This window comes from Cucumis sativus, chromosome 1 (genome assembly GCF_000004075.3).
Source record: "Cucumis sativus cultivar 9930 chromosome 1, Cucumber_9930_V3, whole genome shotgun sequence".
In the NCBI taxonomy this organism is placed as follows: domain Eukaryota; kingdom Viridiplantae; phylum Streptophyta; class Magnoliopsida; order Cucurbitales; family Cucurbitaceae; genus Cucumis; species Cucumis sativus.
In genome coordinates, this window is record NC_026655.2 from 22,925,772 (window position 1) to 22,950,365 (window position 24,594).

The window sequence follows — 24,594 nt, forward strand, 5'->3', positions numbered from 1 at the left end:
ATTTGACCGCAATATCAACTCTATTGTTTCAAGATCATGATGCTTGTTTCAACCCATAAATGGATCAACTTAGCTTGCAAACTTTTTTCTTCTGACCTTGGTTTTGAACCCTCCGGGGTAAGACATATTTCATAAGCATAAAAAATGGATATGGACAAAAGAATCTTTATAGACTTTAACATAGCAACATGGGAAAATGTTTCCTCATAGTCAACCCCTACCATTTGGGTATACCCTATTGCTACAAGTCTAGCTTTGAAGGTTTGTACCTTCCGAGCTAAATATCTCATTCTCTTATAGATCCATTTGCATTCTATAGGTTTCACCCCTTCATGTTGATCTACAAGTTCTCACACTGAATTGAAGTACATAGACTCCATTTCAAAGTCCATCGCTTTGACCTATTGGTCATTGTCTACATCATTCATTGCTTGTTTATAGGATAATGGATCCTCAACACCATCATCTGGTATGACAACCTAAGTTTCATTTAAATCCAATAAGTTTCATTTAAATCCAAGTAATGGTTAGGTTGTAATACAATTCTCCCATTGCATCAAGGCATTCTCAACGATTGAGAAGGATAAGACTGACTTGATGTGTTGGTTTCATCTACTCTTGATGAGGGGCCATCTTCATCAACATCCCTTGTTGATTCATTAGTAGCGTCACTTAATACTAATTTGTTTCGTAGTTTATGATCTCTTATGTGGTCTTCTTTTAAAAAAGTATTATTTGTCGATACAAACACTCTAGTTTCTTGTGGATCAAAGAATAGACCACATCCTGTTTCTTTAGGGTAACCAACAAATTGACATAACCTTGAACGAGGTTCCAACTTCTTGAAATTTGTCATTAACATGTGTGCTGGACAACCTCAAATTTTGAAGTGACTTAAACTAGATTTACGTCTTCTCCATAACTCGTAAGGTGTTTTAGAAACACTCTTCGAGGGAACATTGTTCAAGATATGAACGGCAGTCTCTACTGCATGCCCTCAAAACGATCTAGGCCATTGAGCATAGCTTATCATTGAACAAACCATGTCTAACAAGGTTCTATTTCTCCTTTTTGATACACCATTTTTTTAAGCTGTACCAGATGTCGAGAGTTGGGATTGAATTCCATGTTTTGTCATATAGTCTTGGAATCTCAAATCTATGTACTATTCACTTTCACCTCGATCAGATCAAAGTATTTTAATCATTTTACTTGATAGATTTTCAACTTTAGCTTTATACTCTTTGAACTTTTCAAGAGCTTCAAACTTATGCCCCATTAAGTATAAATAACAATACCTTTAATAATCATCTATAAAAGATATGAAATATTCAAGACCTCCTCTAGCTTTTACATTCAATGGACCACAAAGGTCTGGATGTATAAGTTCTAGGGCTTCTTTAGCTCTATAACATTTTCCAATAAAAGGTCTTTTAGTCATCTTTCCTTCAAGACAAGATTCACATGAAGGCAATGAATCATTTTCTAACTCATTTAGAAGTCCATTCTTTACCAATCACTCGATCCTATCGACATTAGTGTGACCTAATCTTAAATGTCAAATATAAATATTATTATTAGAAGAAGTTCTTTGCCTTTTATTTTAAGTATTAGCAGTTTTAAACATCTCATGATTTAAAATTGCTTTTGCTTCGTCAGGTCTTAATAAATACAAGTTGTCTTCAAGTTTAGCTGAACAAATATGTACACCATTCTTTGAAATAAACACTTTATTTAAAGAAAATGTTACATTATATGATTTTTCAATAAGACAAGAAATAAATATAAGATTCCTTTTAATCTTATGAACTATGTACAAGTTTTCCAAAAACAGGAATATATTTTTGAAAGATAACTTAACATCTACCACAACACAAGTTGGAATGACATCTCCCGTTCCAACCTTGAGTGTCATCTCACCATCCTCAAGCTGCTTAAAGGAACTAGTTTCTTGTAAAGAAGACCAAAAATGGCTAACGGCTCCTAAATCAAATATCCAGGCATTTTGGTCATTTTCCACTACACATGTTTCTAAGACAAGTAAATCGTATTTACCTTCTTTTTTATTCTTCTTAAACATATCTTGGAGGGAATCCATGATCTAATGTGTAGTTATCATGGTCTCGTGTTTCTTACTTAGTATGTCAGACATACTGAACAAGAGATAGACGAGGGCCTTGTCATTGACCTTTGTCCAACGGTTATATGCATCTCTAACATTCTGAGATGCATTTCGAGCAGGGGAAGGAAACTATTCCTCCTTTAAATTGAAGCATAGATCATCAATAACCAGAATCATATTCAGGTTTGACTTCCACGTCGCTTAATTTTTACTGGTTAATTTTTTGTTTTTAAACAGTCGAATAAAAGAAAATTGTATTGGGTGGAAAATTAGTTTAGGCATTTTGCAAAAAATATCTTTAAGGTTTGTAGTTTTGCAAATATAGCAAAAAACAATCAAATCCAAGTTTTTATGTGTGTGAGTTGGACTTTGTTTTTGCCATTTTTGCAAATAATAAAGTATATGTGATATAGACTTAATTATTATAACTTGTTTTGCTTTTTACAAGTACTCATTGAATAAATGAAGAAGACAATCTCAGCTAATAACTAATACCAGAAGTTTAAAGCAACAACCACCACAGGGTGATTAGCTACTACTTTCCTGAATAGAGACAATCTAAGCTAATAACTAATACCATAATAACTTATATTCCTATAGTCCTTAGCTACCGTTGTTCGGTCAATGATTCACTAAATCACTTAATTCATCCCGTAAGTGTGACCCTACCATTTTTAGATCTTAAATGTACGCTTCAACAAGCTACCAAAAGGAAAGACAACTGTTGAAGATTAACCTAAAAAATCCTATCCATTTTTGGAGTTTGCATTGTCTCAACTTCTATAATCAGGCCCTCCAAAGGCATGGTCGCGCTAGGATGACACATAGGCGGATCATAGAAATCTCAGTGTTCAACCTAATGGATGAGCCGTTAGGATATGTTGACACACGTCTTTCACCCACGTACTATGAACATTTTTCCTATTCACCTTCTCACACTGTTCAAGACTCATCAAACAACATAGGATGTTAGTTTATTGGATTTGAGTTATTAGGACAAAACTAATAATATAATCAATAACATTTATTGAAATTACAATAATAACACTTTATTAATATCCGTCAATGGATTATATTTACAATGTACAAGTTTTAAGACATAAATCCCAACAATCTTCCCGTCTTTCATATCAATTCGGTCACACTCTACCATATGACCTAGAAAGTTAATTATTTGTTGCTTTGCAAAGGAGCATTTTTCCTTCTTGATATATAAATTATTTTCGTTAAGTTTCTGAAAAACCCTTCGAAGGTGATCCTTGTGTTCTTCCATTGTGGAGCTGTAGACTATATCATCGGTAGACCACGACAAACTTATCAAGGTATTTATGGAAGACCTGGTTCATTAGTGTGCAAAAGGTGGTAGGGGCGTTGGTAAGACCAAATGACATTACAAGGAATTCAAATGCTCTATATCTTGTGACAGAGGTCGTATTGAGCTAATCTCCCTTTGCAATTCTTACTTGATAATATCCCAATCGCAAGTCTAGATTCAAGATATATTTCGCCTCATGTAGATGGTCCAACAAGTCAGTGATTATGGGAAGCAGATAATTGTTGCGAATCGTGAGCTTGTCTAATAAATCCCACACTCAATAACTTGTTTAATTGTTTTCGGAGTTTAGCTAGCTCCAGTGGCACAATACGATATGCATTATTCGTAGACACTTTTTCCCATGGCAGCAATCTGATCTTATGCTCAATCGTTTTTTACGATGGTAAAGATTTGGGCAAATTATCGGGCATCACACCACTGTACTTCTCTAAGACACGCAATGATGTGATGCCTGACTTTATTCTCGTTCCATCCTCCCCACTTTATCATCGTTCGTTTCACTAGTCCGACAATAGGTAAGGCAACAAAATTCATGACCTTCATCTTTTATGTATCATTCTCCCAATGGAGACTTAGTTGTCTGGTTTTTGCTTCTGTTATAAAATTGTGGGTTGCACTGGAATCAACCATAGTCTTATTGGTTGGTTTCTGGTTGATCAAGGTGTCCACATACATTAGACCCCTTTCCACCAACCCACTTGTCTCCTCTACCTTCTTCTGGAGAGACGATAAGAATTTCAAGGCTCCCATTCTAGAATTGTCCCCTTCCTTTATCTGGCCAACTTCACCTTCTACTTGACTCGATTTATCATCTGAATTTGAGGCTAAAAAGGCCTGAAAGGCATTGAAGACGGTTCAGTTTGAATATTTTTTAGCCAGATGTGGACCTTTACATATGAAAACACTAAGAGGACGATTAAAGAAGTTTTGATTATAGGGTCCTAGTCAAGTGTTCCTTGTATTTGGTTGTAAATGTCTGTGGTCTTTATTAGGACGTTTGTCTCCCTCTGCAGATTTGGGAGAACTCGGACGGTTATTCTTGTTTCCTCTAGATGAGGAATTTTAGTGACATCTCACATCTTAAAAGTCATTGGACAAATCAAACAATCGTTCGGTTGCTGCGTATGTTGACATGAGGTCTTGGACCCTTTGTTCATATAACTTGGTCTTCGCCCACAACTTCAGACCTTCGATAAAACATAAAACTTTATCCTTCTCTGACATATCACATATGTCTAACATCAGCCCCACAAACTGCTTCACATACTCCCGAATGTTGTCGGTGTGTTTTAGTTCACACAATTTTTGCTGAGCTAAGATATCGACATTCTCAGGGAAGAACTGCGAGCAAAGTACTATCTTTAATGTGTCCCAAGTGTCTATTGTGCAATGACCTTCTTGAATGTCGACATATTAGGACCTCCACCATAACTTTGCATCTTCAGACATATGCATAGTCACCAATGTCACTTTGACTTCTTTAGTGACTGTGTTTGTGGTCTTGATATATGAAGTTCTCTAAGGTCTTTGCATCTCTTGCCCCATAGAAGGGCTTGAGTTCAGGAATCTTTATTCTGCTAACCAGGATTGCTCCTCTAGCTGAAGCTTGGTTTGCCATCACTCGCATCATGAGGTTCATCCTCGTGCTCACGTCTGCGATTTTATTTTTAACGACATTTAGGGCAACTCAAAATCCTCTGACATGCGGTTTATCATTTCCATAGTCGTTTTTTAAGAGCTATTTAACTCCACAACAGTTTCTTCTGTATGAGCAACAAAGCTCATCGAACTGCCCTCACACTCGTAATTTTCAATTCTTACAACTTTTGTCTCTAGAGTGTCAACTTTTTCCAACAACTCTTGGTAATTTGTCAAGATGACCAGTCACAACATCAATAACATTTGCTTTCTAAAGAATTTCTTCAAGTCGGGATTCCAAGAAGCGAATGGAGTCAGAAACTTCCACTAGGTAAAGCATCAGCTCTTCAAGCTCTACTAATTGATCTACATGGGCCTTGTCCTATTGTTTCGTTGTGGACATGTTTATGTCTTAACCGTCACTAAGCCAACTTAGGCTCTGATACCACTTGTGTCAATCACAATCTTTCAAACATAGAACGGGTGATTGTGTGACACTTGTTATACTTAGTTAACAAGTTAGCCATGCAAAATTCAAAAATCGCGGACAAACACACACTATGATGTAACCTCCCTTTACGTTTTTTAGAAAATTGTTTTATAAAACGTGAGAGATAAAGAAATTCATTGAAAACATCATTAAAGAAATCATTGGAGACTGTCAATTGCAAAGAAAACTTTGATTGCAAAGAGTGTGACAAGTCTTGGTCGGAGATTTAACTACTAAGTCTCCCGTATAGTACATTTTGAACATTTTTAAATAAGCTTACATATGAATGCTGGAACATCACACCCTAGGTCGACGACGTAAAAGGGAAAGCAATAGACTAAACTAAATAGAAAACATAAACACAAGATGATTTGGGTATTTTGCCTACGACCCTAGTAAACAACACCCTCTTGCTCATGACACCAAACACCCCTAATATATCTTATATTCTATTACATATTTTATCAAATTAAAATATTTAAATTATGATGAAAGCTTAGAGCTTTTGAATTCACATCTTTCATACTCAATTTGTGTACCGAAGGTAAATATATTCATTTCAATCAAATTAAAGCACCATCAAAATTTCAATAACTAATATTTCGAACTTGTTGGTATTGTTTTTATAATTTAACATTTCCTTCATCCGAAAAATTGCTACCTCTTTCTTTCTTTCTTTCTTTCTTTTATTTTTCTTTTTAATTTATTTATTCCTCTGCCGAAACCTCTCTTCTTCCGTGGCTTCGGCCGAGCCACTCTCGCTAGAACATACTGCAAACGCAGAATCCGGCGTCTCTACCCACCGTTTAAGCAACCGGCAAGGCTTAGCCTAGGGTTTTGCCCCACCCAACGAACAACCGCACGCACCATTTCCTAGCTCAAAGATGAGCGTCTGGAACTATGTCGTCACCGCTCACAAACCCACCAACGTCACTCACTCCTGTGTCGGCAACTTCACCGGCCCTCAGGAGCTCAACCTCATTATAGCGTATGTTTCCCCCATTTTTCTTCATCTCTCTGATCCAACTTTTCACTCTCTCTCTAATTCTCACTTTTCCGCTTCCTTTTCAACAGCTTGGATTGAATTGTGTCTTCTTTTTTAATGTTCCTTTCGTAATCTGCTGTTGTTTTTCCCTATCTACTGAGTTCGTTTTTCTTTTTGGTCAGTTGTTGTTACTCTCATTTTAGAGTTTTCTTGTGTTGATGGTTGATTGAGGAGCTAGGGTTTTATTTCAGTATTGAAGAGTTAATGGAAATTGGTAATAAACCAAGCTACACTAATGCACGTTTGTTAATCGTTTTGCACAATGAATTCCTTCTCCATTTGACCCGGTCTATATTGTCCTGATATGTTTTTGCGGTATGATCACAATAAGATTTTCTTTTTTGGTGTTTTTCTGTTTTTTGGTTTGTCTATTATATGTTAAGAATGGAACGGCTACTGCACATGCTTCAGATTTTGGTTGCTGGGTTCATGTCATTTTATTTCATTCTTGTATAAGCTTTCTTATTGTTATTGTGACTTACTTTAAGAATGATATGCAATGCTGACGAAGTTATTCACACCTAAAATTGGGCTACAGGAAATGTACCCGCATTGAAATTCATTTGCTCACTGCTCAAGGCCTGCAGGTATTACCTTTCTTTCTCTTGCTTTTGATTCATCTTTTATGATCCAATTATAGGGAACTGGAGATATTTTAGTTTCAGGGGTTTTAGTTTGAAGTTGAAATAGGTCATGTAAATTGATGTAGAACGTTGGAGTCCGTGTAAATTACTAAATTTATATCTTCATCAAGTTATCAATAACCATGGCTTGTTTTGAACCATGAAAATACTGGCTACTTCTTTTGGTTTGTAATGGTATAAACTTTTGAAATTGTATACAATTTTTCACACTTCACGTGAGCAGTAATTAAAAGGGTCATGTGAAAGAAAGAGGTGATTTATCAACTTTCTAAGTTATTCACCACAAGTCCAAGGATTGTAAACTTTGCTAGAGTAAGCATAGCTGAACTGGAAAAAGTATATACGATAGCTTTGAGGTTAGAGGTTTGATCCCTCCACCTCATATTGTAAAAAAAAAGATTGGAAACTCTGATTGGTTATTATTTCGAAGTTGTGTACCTTGAATTTTGTCACATAGCTCATGCCTCACTTGCTGCATCTACCATGCAGCCTATGTTGGATGTTCCTATATATGGAAGGATTGCAACACTAGAACTTTTTCGCCCTCACGTGAGTTCTATCTTTTCCAAGCCTGAATTAGTACTACTCCATGAATTTCCGTATTTTTGTGACTTTCTTTTCTGCACGTTAAATAGGGGGAAGCACAAGATTTTCTTTTCATAGCAACTGAGCGGTACAAGTTCTGTGTTCTTCAATGGGATACTGAGAGTTCTGAGCTTATTACAAGGTTCAAGCACATCTATTGTTGCTTTTCATCGTCTCCCACTCCTCCCCCCTCATTGTTATTCAGAGTTCTGACTACTTTTACGTATTTGATAAAGATGCTTGTTATTCATGAGCATGTAATGAGTCTTGTTGCTACCTTGGATATCTAAGTAATTGGAACACACTTTTCATCATGGAAACTTTTCAAATGTCTCTATTTTAATAGAGATTGTTTAATGTTTCTTGTATAATGGTTGAAAATTTCATATGTCTGTGCTACTTTGGGGGATTGGTGTCTGTTTGCTAGAACAGAGTGGGATACATGGTGGTTATTTTCGAACCTAAAGAACACGTTGTTGCTTTCTTATTTACATTTTATTAATTTTGTGAAATGGGATTCAGAAGCTCTACAATTTCTGCCAGTTCTGAGAATTGATGAAGAATCTTGTATTTCTTATTGTTCATTGTCTTTTGAGTTTTTATTTTTTTAGAGTGATAGATTAGGAATTGCATCCTACCAAAATGATTTTATTTTCAGTATAATTGATCCGAAAATTACTTTATTAAACCTAATCTGTTGATCCTAAAAAAGGTAGACCACGAGATTTAAGTTTGAAATAACTATTTTTTACTTTTATTGTTCTACTTTCACAATAAATGTATAATATTTACCGGGTGCAACTCCAGATCCTACTGGTTTATTTGGTTCATGTCTCTTTGTGATTTGAGATTTGCTCTTTTCATTATATCAACGAAAATTTCTCTCTCCGTTTATAAAAAAAGGAATCATGTTTAACCTAAAATTTTGGTTATTAATTTTTTAATATTCTTATTGATAGGAACCTTGTATATTGATCAATTCTAAAGTATTAGGATGGCATATTCATCCTCTAGTCGTAGCCAACTTAATCTATTTATATCTTTTAATATTTCAAATAATGTTGAGCTATGACTTAACTTTATATGTTTCTATTGAAGTATATTTGTTTTTATGTTAAATTTGTATGTTTTATCTATAAAGAAGTATTATGTATGAATATTGACGTAAAAATGTGTCCCCAATGTGTCCATGTCCTACTTTTCAACAAATTGAACTATTGTTGTGTCCATGTTGTGCCATGTTCCCTGTCTGTGCTTCTTAATAGAAACATACTTCTAAGTGTTATGTTCTCACAAATTTCTTGGCGTGTCTGGCAGGGCAATGGGGGACGTCTCAGATCGCATTGGTCGTCCTACTGACAGTGGTCAGGTACCACTTGTTTAGGACTTAAATCAAGCTGTTGGTCATTTTATTTTTCATGTTTTCTAATTTACTAATTTTTTTTCTTGACACGTTTTTATATTTCAATGTTGTTTGAGAATATGTGAAGAACTTCTTTCATGTTTTTAGTATTGTTTTTCTTTCATCTGCAGATTGGTATTATAGACCCAGACTGTAGATTGATTGGGCTTCATTTATATGATGGTCTATTCAAGGTGTGTAATTGTAGTAGATGTCAATTAGTTATGCTCTTAGATGCCTTATATTTGTGTTCGGCTTTTCAATTAAATATTCACCACAGCTTTCACTTTTCAATTATCTGTTACATTCTGACCTTTCAAGTAGTACTCACTAATGCTACCATGGGCTTCAAGTATCTGTTACATTTTGACTACTTTGGATGATGAGTGAATTCATTTGTTCTTTTGCCAGGTAATTCCTTTTGACAATAAAGGGCAGCTCAAAGAAGCATTTAACATTAGGTACTCAACTTAGATTACTGGCCTTAGTTAATTATGAAATTTAGGAAGTTTCAGGTGGTGGTTTATTTTTTGGCTGTTCTTTTCTGTGCGTTTGCCATTTATTTCTATTTTCTTGCAACAATTTCTAATTGTATAAAATAAATAGTATTAGTTATGTGGTAACTTGTTCTGTTTCTTCTCAATTATTTCTTATGTACCTCTAAATCATAGATTTGAAAATATTATATGGTTTGATCAAACAAAATATTAGAGTACACGTGAATAGTTTTCAATAGTGAGGAAAATGTTCTTTTTTTTGAGTCAAATCATGCAATGTTGATACTGGGTATAATGCATTTAGGCATGCTATTAGGATAGGAGTGGGAAATTCATTAGGCATTAAGGGTATTTAGTAATTGTTTGAGGAGTTTTCTGGAGAGTTTTGTTATACATAGAATGAGAGAGGAAGGTTGGCGGGGGATTTTTGTGGTCTTAGGATTGGATGACATCTCAAGAGAAGTGGGTCGAAGTTCCTCAAATACTTGAGTAGTTATTGTAATTTTGTTATCTTTTATTTACAATACCTTTGGGTTCTGTTATCGGATGTCACTGAAAAGACTACATTTGGGTTCTATTAGTTTCATCGGTATCAGTGGTGTAGCCGAAAAACCTAACCAGAGGATTTTATTGTGAATTAAAAGAATCTTAAGGGTCCAAGTTCCTCAAATACTTTCGGTTTTCATTAATGGTTGTTCGATAGGAAAGTGCGGTGGTTGTCTCTCAACCTTAGGTTTGCTACAAGAGATGTTTGGACTCCTAATCCTTTGGAGGGCTTCTAATTCCTTTTTTAGTCACTTATTGGACCCTTTTCCTATTAGTGAGTCAATCTTGATTTTCTTTGAAGGATTAAAACTTCCAAAAAACCTACTGTGAGTCCAAAATGATAAGCTCTAAAGATGGTTACAAAAATATTCTTTGGAATTTGGACGCCTAAACCTTCCAAGGGTTCTTTTCTCATTATTTCTCTTTTTTAAGTGCAAACCATAATCCTAGGAGGCTAGAAATAAATTATTCTCTCCTTGTTGTGGAGGGTCAAGGTTCAGCAAAAGGTTGAGTTTTTTCTTTGTTTCTTTCTTTATTTTTATAGTCCAATAGAGATGGTGAGAGTGATTCTTCTTTCACCCACTATTTCATGGTAAGGGTCGTACCGTTGTGCTCCTTGGAAACTAGTTCTTTTTGCTATTTTATGGACATTTGACTTGAGAGGAGTGAGAGAATTTTCAAGGGTTTTATAAAGATTGTGCGATGAGGTATAAGCTCTAGCCAAATTTAAGGTTTTCCTACTGGGCTTACTATTTTTGGACTTATAATGAAACCTCAATGAGGAAAGGTGGTAGAAATGAGGAAACAAAGTAGTAATGGAAGCATCATCCAACCACCAGGTTTCCCCGAAATACATGTTAAAGCCACTCCCCCCTGAGCGTTTTACTTAGTTTTAGAAAGAAGGACCACTGAAAGAGAACTTTCCAAGGTTTAAGTATGACTTTAAATCCCCATTAAGTTCCATTCAAAGGGTGAGGACCATATCACAGAAATTGTACAATGTTTTTTGAAGAAAACCACATTTGTTTTTTCAAAACATTTCTTGTGCCTATAAGATCACACTAAATAAAACCTGTCTCAACTGTCTAAAGAAAACCTGTCTCACCTGCTATCCAAAATTGTCTCACCATATTAATGTTTGTTACTGTAATAATTGGCCTAGTAAGATCTTATCTAGAAACATTTATATTTACATCTGTGGTTTTACTGAAATTGAATGATTCTATCATTTTATGATTCTTTGTAATTATCAGCTTAGTATGATTCTTTTGGATTTTATTCTATGGTGGCTACCTGCCTAGGATTTAATATCCTACAATTTTCTTGACATCCAAATGTTTTAGGGTCAAGGAGTTGTTTTGTGAGATTAGTCGAAGTGTACGTAATGCCGTAAGTTGGCTTGGACACCCACGGACATAAAAAAAACGATTCTTTTGGAATCATTTTCTGTAATTTAATGTGAGGGTTCTCTTGTTTCTGGGGATGTCCTTTTTGTTTTGCGCATGTATATCCTTTTGTCTATGTCGACGAAACTTTGGTTTCATATTAAAAAAATTGCTGAATCTGAATGCTGTTGTAAGGATAAATTATTTCAAAAAGTTTGTTAAATCTACTGTTGAAGTAGATTTATGGTTGTTAAAAAAGAAAAAAATACTGTTGAAGTAAAATGTTTTATCTACAAGATAAGATTTTTGAAGTCTTGATTCATTTGACTATGGCTTATTCCTTTGGGCATTTATTTCAGGCTTGAGGAACTTCAAGTTTTGGACATCAAGTTTCTTTATGGATGTTCAAGACCTACAATTGTAGTTCTTTACCAGGTCTATACTTTGCCTTTCTCATATTATATATTTTTATGTTGTATGGAAAATGGTAGATAAATTGGACCATTAGAGAAATTCTGCAAATGTACACAGTACATTGTTCTTCTTAAGAGTTCTATTGTAGTTCTACTTGGCTGGATCCTGTAGAGTAATTATTTGATCTTGTTTTGGTCTTTCTTCCCCCCTCCTCTTTCTTGCCTTTTCTTGGGAATGGTTGTGCTACATATTTTATCCACATGCTCTTACTGTTTCTTGGCGAGATTGTCTGGTGCTTACTTTTCCTTTTAATGTTTTCAGGATAACAAAGATGCTAGGCATGTTAAAACCTATGAGGTCGTTCTAAAGGATAAGGATTTTGTCGAAGGTCCGTGGTCCCAAAACAATCTTGATAATGGAGCCGCTGTGCTAATACCTGTGCCCCCACCACTATGTGGTGTCATTATTATTGGAGAAGAGACAATTGTTTACTGCAGTGCCACAGCATTTAAAGCAATACCCGTTAGACCTGTATGCTATTGCTAAAAATCTTTTAGTATTTTAGATATCCAGTACCATATCTCTGTATTTCTAAACTATGGCTTTTCTTACCATTTTTCCTTGACATACTTTCTTATAAGTTCTTCACTTTTAGTCTATCACCAGGGCTTATGGAAGGGTCGATGCTGATGGTTCAAGGTACTTGCTTGGTGATCATGCTGGTCTACTTCACCTGCTTGTCATAACTCATGAAAAAGAAAGGTAAACTTATCCTTGTTCGTAGTTTTTTGGTAACATTCTTAATTGATTTGTTTGTTTGTGAATCTTGACGTTTCCATTTGTTTCTATTTGTAGGGTGACTGGACTTAAGATTGAGTTGTTGGGGGAAACATCTATTGCTTCTACAATATCATATCTTGATAATGCTTTTGTATATATTGGGTCAAGTTATGGGGATTCACAGGTATGGTTGATATGAATATCATATATTTTATTTCATTCTTTCTCAGTGAAAATCGTGCTTTTCATATAAAAAACCCATATATTTTTTAATGTAAAATTTGATAAAATTATTCTTATAGATTTTGCGTTAGAGGCTTGATTCATCATCACTTTTTTCTCTTCTCTTGATGGTAAGAAGTATCCTTAATTTGAATGATGAAGAAACTGTGCAAGAGGCAGAGGTGCCAAAAGCATTGACAATTTGTATTTAGGACTCATCATCACTTTAAGAAAAATACATTTCATGTTATGGGATGTTGCACGGCATTGGTCAGTTTTACTTCTGATTGTGATACATAAAACTGATTGACTGTGTATGCATATAGGTATTAATATGAAGTATCCATCTCAGTTACAGAAAGTATACAGTTTTTTGCAGTGTGCACAATAAAACAAGTAATACATGGGGGTAGTTGGATAGATAACAATAACATGTGTGATGGTGCAAATGCAGCTTGTTAAGCTAAATGTACAACCTGATGCAAAAGGATCATATGTAGAAGTTTTGGAGAGGTATGTCAACTTGGGGCCCATTGTTGATTTTTGTGTGGTAGACCTTGAGAGGCAAGGCCAAGGGCAGGTTGTAACATGCTCTGGAGCGTATAAGGATGGTTCTCTTCGTGTTGTTCGTAACGGAATTGGAATTAATGAGCAGGTTTGCCTATTTTATTAGTTTTGTATTATATTTGTGATAAATTTTCATTCGATCCTGGCAAATGATACTTATGTATGGGCTTTGTAGGCATCTGTGGAACTGCAAGGAATAAAAGGAATGTGGTCACTGAGATCTTCTACTGACGATCCATTTGATACATTTCTCGTTGTAAGCTTTATCAGTGAGACTAGAATTTTGGCAATGAATCTTGAGGATGAATTGGAGGAAACAGAGATAGAGGGTTTCAACTCTCAAGTGCAAACATTGTTTTGCCATGATGCACTGTTTAATCAACTTGTTCAGGTAGATTTCTATTCTGAGTAATTAAATAATTGAGGAAATAGGGAGCTCTTTATTAAAAAGTACTAGCTTAGGAGTTTTACATGGACTTAATTAATATTTTTCTTAAGGTTTTAGAAAACACAACTTTTATTGAGATTTGAGAAAAAAGGAAAGAATACAAGGACATGGAAAAAACATGGCTACAAAACCCTCCCTCAAAGAAACGGGGTCCAATAACAAAGATATTGTCTAAGGAGTAGTTACAAAATGTTTATGAAGTTGAAACCCAAAGGGAGACATAAAACTTACCCAAGGACCAAAAAGCACGAAGTCCCTCTCCAAACCTCTAAAATACAGATTGCTTAGAGGGATGGGGAGGGACCCTAGTGTGGTCCTTGGTCAAGTTTCATGTCTCTCTCTAAGCTTCGGTTTTGAAGACCTTTGCTAACTACTCTTTAGGTATATTTTACTAAAATAGAACTAATTCAATCACCTTTTCTTTAATGTGACTTTTTGAGCTTGATATTTTTTGTGTCCTTGTATTCTTTCATTTTTTTTTATCAATAGATAGATTTCTATTAAAAAAATTTGCTTACCTAGATATATTTCTCATGGTTGGCTGTTCCTTTTGTGATTTGGTACCTGCTAATTACAATCAAATGCTGTTTCAGGTTACTTCAAGCTCTGTAAGATTGGTTAGTTCTACCACTAGAGAACTTCTCAATGAATGGAATGCGCCATCAAACTACTCTATCAATGTTGCCACTGCTAATGCCTCCCAGGTGTGCTCATTTATTTTTGTCGATTTAATAAGTTATTTCTCTTTATGTTTGAACAAAATTTGGTGAAAAATTGAGTATTGTTCAAGCCATATTGCTGTGCCACTTTATGCCTCAACGTCGGATAGTTATTAAAGGGAAAAATTATTATTGTTATTATTTTTTTTTTGATATCCGTGAGTTCGGGCCAGCTTACGCGCACCTCTGACTAATCTCACAGCACACCCACCTGACCCTACAACATTTGGGTGTCAAGGAAACTCGTAGGAAATTAATTCCTTGGTAGGTCGCCACTATGGATTGAACCCATGATCTTTTAGTTAGTTATTGAGACCCTGTCTCCCTTTTTATTACTAGGCCAAATCATGATGGTTGAAGGGAAAAATTATTATTATGTCAATCAATTAGTTAAAACTACTTCGTAAGTATAGGTTCGGTATGCAAATCGAAAGGATCCAGTTCGAACAAGTTTCAAATTCAAACATAAAATTTGATCAAAAGTGTATCACACGAGAATCCATTATTTATATGATTCTTTGATAAAAAGAAATCACAAAAAAATGGTAAAATTGGAAACTCAAGGAAACTTGTGTGAAAAATGTGAATATGAATGTCCTTCATTTTGGGCTTTTAGCATTTCTACTTCCTAGTTAACAAGAATAAATACAAAGATACTTTTCAGCAGCAGTGATTTGTAGATGACATAATTTTCCTCAATATGCTTTTGACCATCTTCTTTTAGGAAGAAAAAAACAAAACCTTCATTTAATCTTTTTTTTTTTTGATAAGAAACATGTGAATTCCTAAGGGACAAGAGGGCCCTCCCTAGAAGAACTAAAAAATGATGGCCTTCCAATTGTTGAATATCATTGAAAGGCTATAATTACAAAAATGTTTGGTGTAATTCGTACTCCACCAAGAAGCTGTGTTGCAACACAGTCCAAAAAGAATCAAAAGAATTATAGTTATCTTAAAAAATTCTACTATTCCTTTCTTTCCAAATGCACCACAAAAGTCTTGTTGCAAGCACCTTGGAAATAACTTTATGCAAGGAGGTAACTAAGCTTTTGGGTTTGAAATCACTGACACGGGCCACCTCTTTCTTTTTGGGGATGAGGCAAACATAAGTCTCATTACATCTTCTATTAATAATTCCATTTTTAAAAAAATCTTGGAACATCCTTACTATTACTAGGTCGGACTTCAAAATGTTCCAAGATTTTTTATAAAACTCTCCAGTCATGCCATCAGGGCCAGGGGATTTAAGACAACCCATCTCAAAGACAGCTTCTCTAATTTCTTTTTCGGTAAAGGGGGATCTCAAGTAAGCTAGAATCCTGTAAGCTAAGGCATTTTCAGTTAAGACCGTCACAAATAAACGGCAAAGAGATCCTTGTGCCATATAAGTTGGAAAAGAAACTAAGGATCTCATCCACAATCTCCTTCTCTGTGACGAGAGCCTTCCCATCAATACTAACCAAAGAAGAAATAAGACTTTTGCTTTTATGAGCCGAGACCCAAATGTGGAAGAAGCTTGAGTTCTCCTCCCCCTCTCTAAGCCACTGAAACTTTGATTTCTGAATCCATAATTTATGTTCTTTAACAATCAAATCAAGCAGGGGCCCTCTACAAACTTCTCTTTCCGCCGCATTTTCCTCATTGAAACAACTCGACTCTTCAAGCAAATCAAGAGAGTTAATCTTATCAATCAGCACCTGTGTTTGGGAGAAAATGTTGCCGAATGTCTCCTTATTCCAACTCTTTAAGAGGACTTTCAAGCTTTTTAATTTTCCCATGAAGGGAAAAATAGGCCAGCCATCAACAGCCAAACTGTCCCACCAATTCTCTACGTTTTTTAGGAAAAGATGACGATCCAACCAAGCATTTTCAAATCTAAAGGGGGTAGGACCCCAAGATTGCGCCCCCCGTTTTGAAAGAATCGGAAAGTGATGAGGTGGTACGAGGAAGTCTTTCCACACTAACTTCTCTAAAGAACTCAACCCAAGGCTTGGATAGAAGAAATCTGTCGAGCTTTGATGCAGCCGGCCTAATCCCCAAATGGGACCAAGAGAACCTACCATTTCGTAAGGGGATGTCCACCATATCCATCTCCTCAATCAAGCTATTAAAGCGAATCATACTTCTAGTAGGACGAACGTCGGAGCTCTTCTCATTTAACCATCTGATGACTACATTGAAATCACCCCCAACGCACCAATTTTCATTGCACAAACCGCATAAACCAGAAAGCTCCCACCAAAATTGGTCTCTCCAAGTCTATATGAAGAAGGACCGTACACACCTGTGATCCAACCATAGAAGCTAGCATTAAACTTACAGTGAATAGAAATAGAGAACTGACCTTGAATAGAGTCAACCATCGTGATTGAGTCCTCTTTCCACAAAATAAGGATACCACCCGAAGAACCATAAGCTTCTAAAGCTGTCCACCCAACAAACTGACTACTCCAAACTGACTTCACCAAATGCTGATCGACAGTCCTAACTTTAGAATCTTGAAGAATAACCACATCTGGATTGAATTTCACAAACAACTCTTTCACAACCGCTCTTTTGGGCTGAGCATTAAGACCCCTTACATTCTAGGAGAGAATTAATATAGATCACCATCGGAGCCTAGGGAATTGCTAGCTTTTGCCGCTTGAGCTTTCCTTTCCCAACTACCTAGCAAAACTTTTACTTCTCTAGTGAGCTTCTTGTTGTTGTTCGAGGAAGCCCCACCCTTTCTATGTGGTTTTCCTTTCCTAGTCATAGCCCAAATGCATAAGTCGTATTTGAGAAGAGCCACTACCACTTGCTTAGCGGAAAAGGATTTTTATAGAGGCTGCTGGTTCTAATTCTGTTACACTTTTGATTTCAGTTGTCTCTTTGATGGATAATGGAAGATCGGTGTTTTCCTCTAAAGCTATTAACTGAAGGCCCTCTTCTCTAACTTTTTTCGTGGAGCTTGCATCGTGGAAGAGTCTATGGACATCGGAAGAAACATCAGAGCCTACATTTTGTTTTGAAACAAATATCTTTTTATGAAGAAAGGTCGAATCTCATCTTTTTCCACAAACTTAATTTTTGTGGGCTTGGGTAATTTCTGGAGAGGGGGGTGGTTTGCACGGGGAGCTTGAGAGATTTCTCTCATAATTATCTCAGGTTGAGTTTTAATGTAGGTGGGCTTTTGAGCACTAACTTCATCGACAACAATGCCTTTCCCTTTTAAATCAGAAAAGCCCACTTCCTTAGTCAAGCTCAGAAGGGTTTTATTGGGCTTAAGGACGATAAAACTCAGCTTCTTTTGCCGCTGTACTCGCCGAACCAGAATTCTGAGTAACGTAAACTGACATCCTTGAATTTGACCTCTCCACGCGCCAAAATATCAATTGGGTTTGGATCTGGGCCGCCCGGGCCTTTGAAGAATTTCTCAGCTTGTTCTGGCGAGAAGGATCCATGGATTCTGGCAACTTTATCAATAAGAAGAGTAGGATTTTGGAAGGAAGCCACATGCACAAGGAAAGAATCGGAACCATCTATCAAGTCAAATTCAGCCGGAATAAAGCCGCAATAATTTCCTATAACTTTGATATTCACTTCCAAGCAGTTAATGAGACTCTAATTCTCTTCCGCAAAATCAATAAAGCCTCCAAACTTATCACCGACCCTCTTAAACACCTCCTCGTTCCATAAATGCAAGGGGAAATTGCTTAGTTTAATCCAGCCTCCGTAAGAGGGAACAATCGACATTCTCCCATGTTTTTTTGGATCCCATCTTTCCATTTTCAAAGTTAAAGGACATAGGTAGCCCAGCCCTTGTTCATTGAGAGAAGATAGATCAGGGCACTTGAGTAGGGCCTTGTCAGTGTGAAACGGATTGATAATAAAGGTATTTTGTATTTGAGCTTGAAGGACTTCCAGAATCCTCTGCCAATCATTGTGGAAGTCGCGTTTAGTGACAACCAGCGTATCCTCCCAACAAATCTTTCTAACTCTTTTTTCTCCTTTGCTACTACCTTCTTCATCAGAATGACTAGGCATAACTCTTGGAGATTTTCCATATTGAGAACTTCGCAGAGGGTGAGGAGGTTGAGATTGGTTTTTCAATCTGGTTCCAAAAGGAGGTTTTTGGATTGTTTTCTTCTCAGAATTAGGGGCCTTAGGTTCGTCATCAGCATTAAAAAAATCTAGCAGTAAATGCCTGAATCGTTCCCAGCCTCTTAAATCAATACCAGCTGGAACAACTATGTTTCCTTTTTGTGGAACAACTATGTTAAGCGAATCACCCTTCCTTTGCTATTCAAATCAAATTCGCAAGAGAAGAATTTGTTTTCGATTTTTGTTGAGGTCCGTCTTGGAGTCACCATTGTCGTTTAGTGAAGAGATAACCGGAAAAGGTAGAGCAATGAGGGCGGAGGTTGGAGAGGTAAACGAAAAAGGTAAAGCAATGAGGGCGGAGGATGGCGGAAGAAGGAAGACGAAGAACCGGATGCCATCAGCACAATAAGCAGCAGCGAGGGAACTCTCTCTTTCTCTCTCATCGTTCTCAAGGCAACCTTTTCTCGGCACACAATAGCCTCCATTTAATCCTATTTATTTATTTTCTGAATAGGTAACATTACATTAATTGAAGCATGTTTAAGTTCAGATTCTTGTGCAACTAAAAAATATTTGAAGTCTCATGCAAGCTAGTAATATTTTAACACTGGTACATTATGAGAATCATTAGCAAACATAAGCAAGAAGGTCCTTCTTCTAGGCATGCCTTTTAATTCTTCTAGCACACTTCTTGGTGGGTCAGGCAGGTGATAGGATGCTTATTTCTTCAAGGAAAGTTGATTGATATCTTAACAAAGCCCTTGTTTCTTTTGTTTATTTTCATTAATTTCTTCTGTCTCATCCATTGAATCTCGCGTTTATGCTGTAAAGGAGATTGAGCCTCAAGTTTTGAAAAACGCTGGTTGCAGTTTATTGTCACCTGAAACTGCAGGATGCAAATTTAAGAGATTTGTTTTCATCCTTTCACCACTGTTTGCCCTCTCAGTATCCTCTCATTTCTGAAAAATCAGTCACGTTTCCTACATTTTTTGTTTGTTTAGCAAGTTTTTCACTGATATTCACTACTTCATTCTCTGAAACTTTTATGCCATGGAAAAAGACTATTAGTTTGGGAGTCCTAATATGCTTTTCAGATCCTGATGGTAGGTAAATTACTGGTTAAAATTGTGAAAGTAGAGATTATTCTGATACATAGCTTTATGATTCGTATATTCTTTTGTGATTTGAGCTTTAGTATCATTTCATTATATCAACAAAACCATCATGGGTTGGGTCTAGTGGTAAAAAGGAGACATAGTCGGATTGAAATGGTTAAGGGGTCAAAAGGTTCAATCCATGTGGGCCACTTACCTAGGAATTAATTTCCTTTCTGTTTTCTTGACACTCGAATATTGTAGGGTCAGGTGGGTTGTCTTATGAAATTAGTCGAGGTGCGTGTAAGCTGGCTTAGACACTCATGGGTATAAAAAAAAGTTATTTCAAAGAATTTTTTTCCCTTTTAAAAAAACGATATGGAGTGATTTCTCTCTTTTTGAATGATATGTTTAATGTAAACCATGGATGAACTAAAATTTATGAGCTAGTGAATTTCATCTCTAAGAATTGCACATATCAGTCTCGCTCTTGTTCTAATATTCTAATGTTTAAGTCTTTTCATTTAAAGGAAAGACCATTAATTATTTCTTGTTCCCTTACATGTCAGGTTTTATTGGCAACTGGCGGCGGCGTTTTAGTTCATTTAGAAATTTGCGATGGATTATTGGTTGAAAAGAAACATATACAGTTGGAGCATGAGATTTCATGCCTCGACATAAACCCAATTGGTGACAACCCTAACTGTAGTCAACTTGCTGCTGTTGGAATGTGGACAGATATAAGTGTCAGAATATTTTCTTTACCTGACCTGAATCTCCTTACAAAGGAACAATTGGGGGGAGAGATAATACCTCGTTCAGTTCTTCTGTGTACTTTTGAAGGGGTATGTTTATCTGCTCTTCCCTTGTTTCTACCTCGATTTATTTGGTGTGATCAGTTCAAATCTGGCTCTGAAATGTGAATTACTTCATAAAAGGAAAAGCCATCATGTAGTGTGTTGGTTGTGGGGTGGAGGAAGATACAAGCACATGATGTATTCTTAAACTTGTTATTGAATCTATATGTCACCTACTTCTTGGCCATATGGAATTATATTTATTTTGATTTTATCTGGTCTTAATTGAACTTGATTTTGTATTTTCAAGTATTGCCCATGCTAAGGAAAAAATCGTGATATCCAATAATTTGTTAAACTTTACAACCTTACTTGAATAGGATCTATTCAATATGTTGAACAGTGTTTTGAGTTCTAAGGAAATACTTGCGGACTTGCTTGCTTCCTTTTTCGTGATTTTTTGTATGTTGTTTTGTTTTCAGATATCTTACTTGCTGTGTGCCCTTGGAGATGGCCATCTGTTGAACTTTATATTGAACACAAATTCAAATTCAAATTCTTGTGAGCTAATGGATAGGAAAAAGGTTTCCCTTGGAACCCAACCTATAACACTCCGCACATTTTCATCCAAGAATGCTACGCATGTATTTGCTGCATCAGATAGACCGACAGTCATTTACAGCAGTAACAAGAAACTACTTTACAGCAATGTTAATCTGAAGGAAGTTAGCCATATGTGTCCTTTCAATTCTGCTGCTTTTCCAGACAGGTACTTCTTGTTTACTTTTACTCTCATCAGTGTTTTAGGGCTCTCAAGTACCACATCAGTGTCTAGATATGCTTTTAAGAGTGATTTTGGAAGGGTTAAAATAACTTTTGTCATATACAAAATCGAAACAAGTTTTTTCAATTCAAAATTCATTTTTATTTTATAGGAATCTCATCTAAAAGTGTAAAAACAAAATATTGAATTGATGGTAAATGAAGGCTGACTTTGAATAAGGAAAAAGTAATTTTAACTATTTAAAAATTACTCCCATACAGAGCCCATGTCTGTCCTCTTTTTTACATAACTTTACGTAATTTTTTAAAAAAGTACAATAATGTGTGTGTGTGTATATTCTTCCGAGTATGTGTGTATATATTCTTCCGAGAAACTGCTTTCACTTAGATATTGAAATAATTTATAATGACCTGATAAAACAGCCCCACAAAAAGAACATCCAAAACCTATGTTAGAAACGAAATCCAAATTCCAACCTAAAGTAACAAGACTTATAGTGTGATTATGTATAATTGAAGTCCCTTCTTGTAAAGGGAGTCTGTGGGTTTGATTTTTTGTATTCCGTATATTCAAAGTTCTTATATACATAACAAGTAACAAGATCTACATGGTAATTATTACTTTTTTAAAAAATAGACTGACCTCCACAATTTGTATAGGTTGTTAGTAAATGGCTTTATGTCTCAATTATTTTTGTTTTGATTGTCAGCCTTGCAATTGCAAAGGAAGGAGAACTCACAATTGGTACCATTGATGATATTCAAAAGCTTCATATCCGGTCTATCCCACTTGGGGAGCATGCACGCCGTATCTGCCATCAGGAACAGTCCAGAACATTTGCCATTTGCAGTTTGAGATATAATCAATCAGGCACAGAAGACACTGAAATGCATTTTATTCGCTTGTTAGATGACCAAACCTTTGAGTCCATTTCAACCTATGCTCTCGACACTTATGAGTACGGGTGTTCTATTCTTAGCTGCTCTTTCTCAGATGACAATAATGTATATTACTGTGTTGGAACTGCCTATGTTATGCCGGAAGAAAATGAACCAACCAAGGTATTAGCACAAACTATATATTTTAAAACCTGAGAGCAAGAGCTTCTATCTATAATTAATCTCTTGTTATCTGTTCTCCCTTATAGGGCCGGATATTGGTTTTTGTTGTTGAGGAAGGCAAGCTACAGCTTATTGCTGAGAAAGAAACTAAGGGATCTGTTTATTCCTTGAATGCCTTCAATGGAAAGCTGCTGGCTGCTATTAACCAGAAAATTCAATTATACAAGTGGACGCTTCGAGATGATGGTACTCGTGAGTTACAATCTGAATGTGGGCACCATGGACATATACTTGCTCTCTATGTGCAAACCCGTGGAGATTTCATTGTTGTTGGTGATTTGATGAAGTCCATATCCCTGTTAATCTACAAGGTTAGACTCTATTTCATGACTTGTGTACTGCTCGTCTTCAATCTAGCCACAAGAACAATAGAGAAACCACCAATTTTGGATGCTTTATTTATTTATAGCCAAAATTAACTTGGACCAGGACTTTATATTTTGAATACTGATTGTTGTTATGTTTGTACTAGCATGAGGAGGGTGCTATTGAGGAGAGAGCCCGGGACTACAATGCAAATTGGATGTCAGCAGTTGAGATTCTCGACGACGACATTTATCTTGGTGCTGAAAATTACTTCAACCTCTTCACTGTTCGAAAGAACAGCGAAGGAGCAACTGATGAGGAGCGCAGCCGCCTAGAGGTGGTTGGTGAATACCACCTTGGTGAATTTGTTAACCGGTTCCAACATGGCTCCCTCGTAATGCGTTTACCAGATTCTGACGTTGGTCAAATTCCAACAGTCATTTTTGGCTCTGTCAATGGCGTTATTGGGGTCATTGCTTCACTTCCTCATGATCAATATGTATTCTTGGAGAGGCTCCAATCCAACTTGAGGAAAGTGATCAAGGGTGTGGGAGGACTGAGCCATGAGCAATGGAGGTCTTTCAACAATGAGAAAAGAACTGCAGAAGCAAAAAATTTCTTGGATGGAGATCTAATAGAGTCATTCCTCGACCTCAACCGCAGTAAAATGGAAGAAATTTCTCGGGCAATGAGTGTTTCGGCCGAGGAGCTTTGCAAGAGAGTAGAAGAATTGACAAGGTTACATTGATCTTCAACCGGGCTGTACTTCTATTCAATTTGATTTATTCATTGTTTCTCACTCGTCCGGAATTACGTTTGGATTTGGGATTACTCTTAGTTTTGATGTAAGAACTAAACTATGTGCTGTATATTTGGTGATCTTTGTTCATAGAGCTGTTCTGTGTGCTCTGCTTTATCACAAAGCATATATGGTTCAACATATAGCTAATAGATTATATTTAAGACTTAGAACTCTTCGGAATTTATGTCAACTCTATGTTCAGCTTTTTGGTGACAACAGTTTTTTTCCTTTTTTAAATTAATAAGTTCTAAATTTAACATAAATTTATTCTTGGAAGTATAAGCTAACGTTAATGGGCAGAGTTATTTAATGGTTTAATAATATACTCGAACTTTGAATAAAATGGAAAATGACAATATTATGTTTTACCCTCATTGTTAGGTTGGGTTTGTTCGACCTGGCCTGTCATTGGAGCTTTGAGTTCAACATAGGTTAAAACTGAAGGCTTTGTGCTAAACTTAGCTTCAAGTCTAAGGTCGTGAGATATTGTTTGGACTTAAAAAAATACACCTATCTACTTATTCAATTCACGAAAAAAGTCTTAATGCATTTTGAAAAGTGCTATTATTTTAATTTTCAAATGCTCTATTACCATTTTTGGTAAGTTAGTGCTACATTATTAGTGCACAAATTGTAGTCTAAAAAATGGAAAAAAATTGAGCCTACCACCTTGCTTTTGATCTTTCTTGGAGTCGTTTTTGGAAAAAAAAATGGAGTCTAGCACCTCCGCATAATAGTGTGATGGGTAATAATGACCATGTGGGGTG

The 24,594-nt window shown here is 36.1% G+C and overlaps 1 protein-coding gene across 1 annotated transcript; it reads left to right on the plus strand.

Moving 5' to 3' along the window:
• The first annotated feature begins 6,209 nt into the window (after positions 1-6,209).
• On the plus strand, positions 6,210-24,043 carry LOC101208613 (DNA damage-binding protein 1). The gene is made up of 19 exons (XM_004135491.3): positions 6,210-6,574; positions 7,170-7,218; positions 7,765-7,824; positions 7,911-8,002; positions 9,178-9,229; positions 9,394-9,456; positions 9,674-9,723; positions 12,050-12,125; positions 12,426-12,635; positions 12,760-12,866; positions 12,960-13,068; positions 13,561-13,761; positions 13,849-14,064; positions 14,715-14,825; positions 20,587-20,862; positions 21,297-21,583; positions 22,308-22,659; positions 22,746-23,030; positions 23,192-24,043. Exons 1-19 carry the CDS (start codon positions 6,471-6,473, stop codon positions 23,771-23,773), a joined length of 3,282 nt encoding a protein of 1,093 aa, XP_004135539.1. The 5' UTR covers positions 6,210-6,470; the 3' UTR covers positions 23,774-24,043.
• Positions 24,044-24,594: the final 551 nt, after the last annotated feature.

Coding starts and splice junctions, on each gene's coding strand:
- LOC101208613 (XM_004135491.3), top strand. CDS start 6,471: ATGAGCGTCTGGAACTATGTCGTCACCGCTCACAAACCCACCAACGTC. Junction 22,660..22,745: donor AAGAAAATGAACCAACCAAG/GTATTAGCACAA, acceptor TCTCCCTTATAG/GGCCGGATATTGGTTTTTGT. Junction 23,031..23,191: donor TATCCCTGTTAATCTACAAG/GTTAGACTCTAT, acceptor TGTTTGTACTAG/CATGAGGAGGGTGCTATTGA.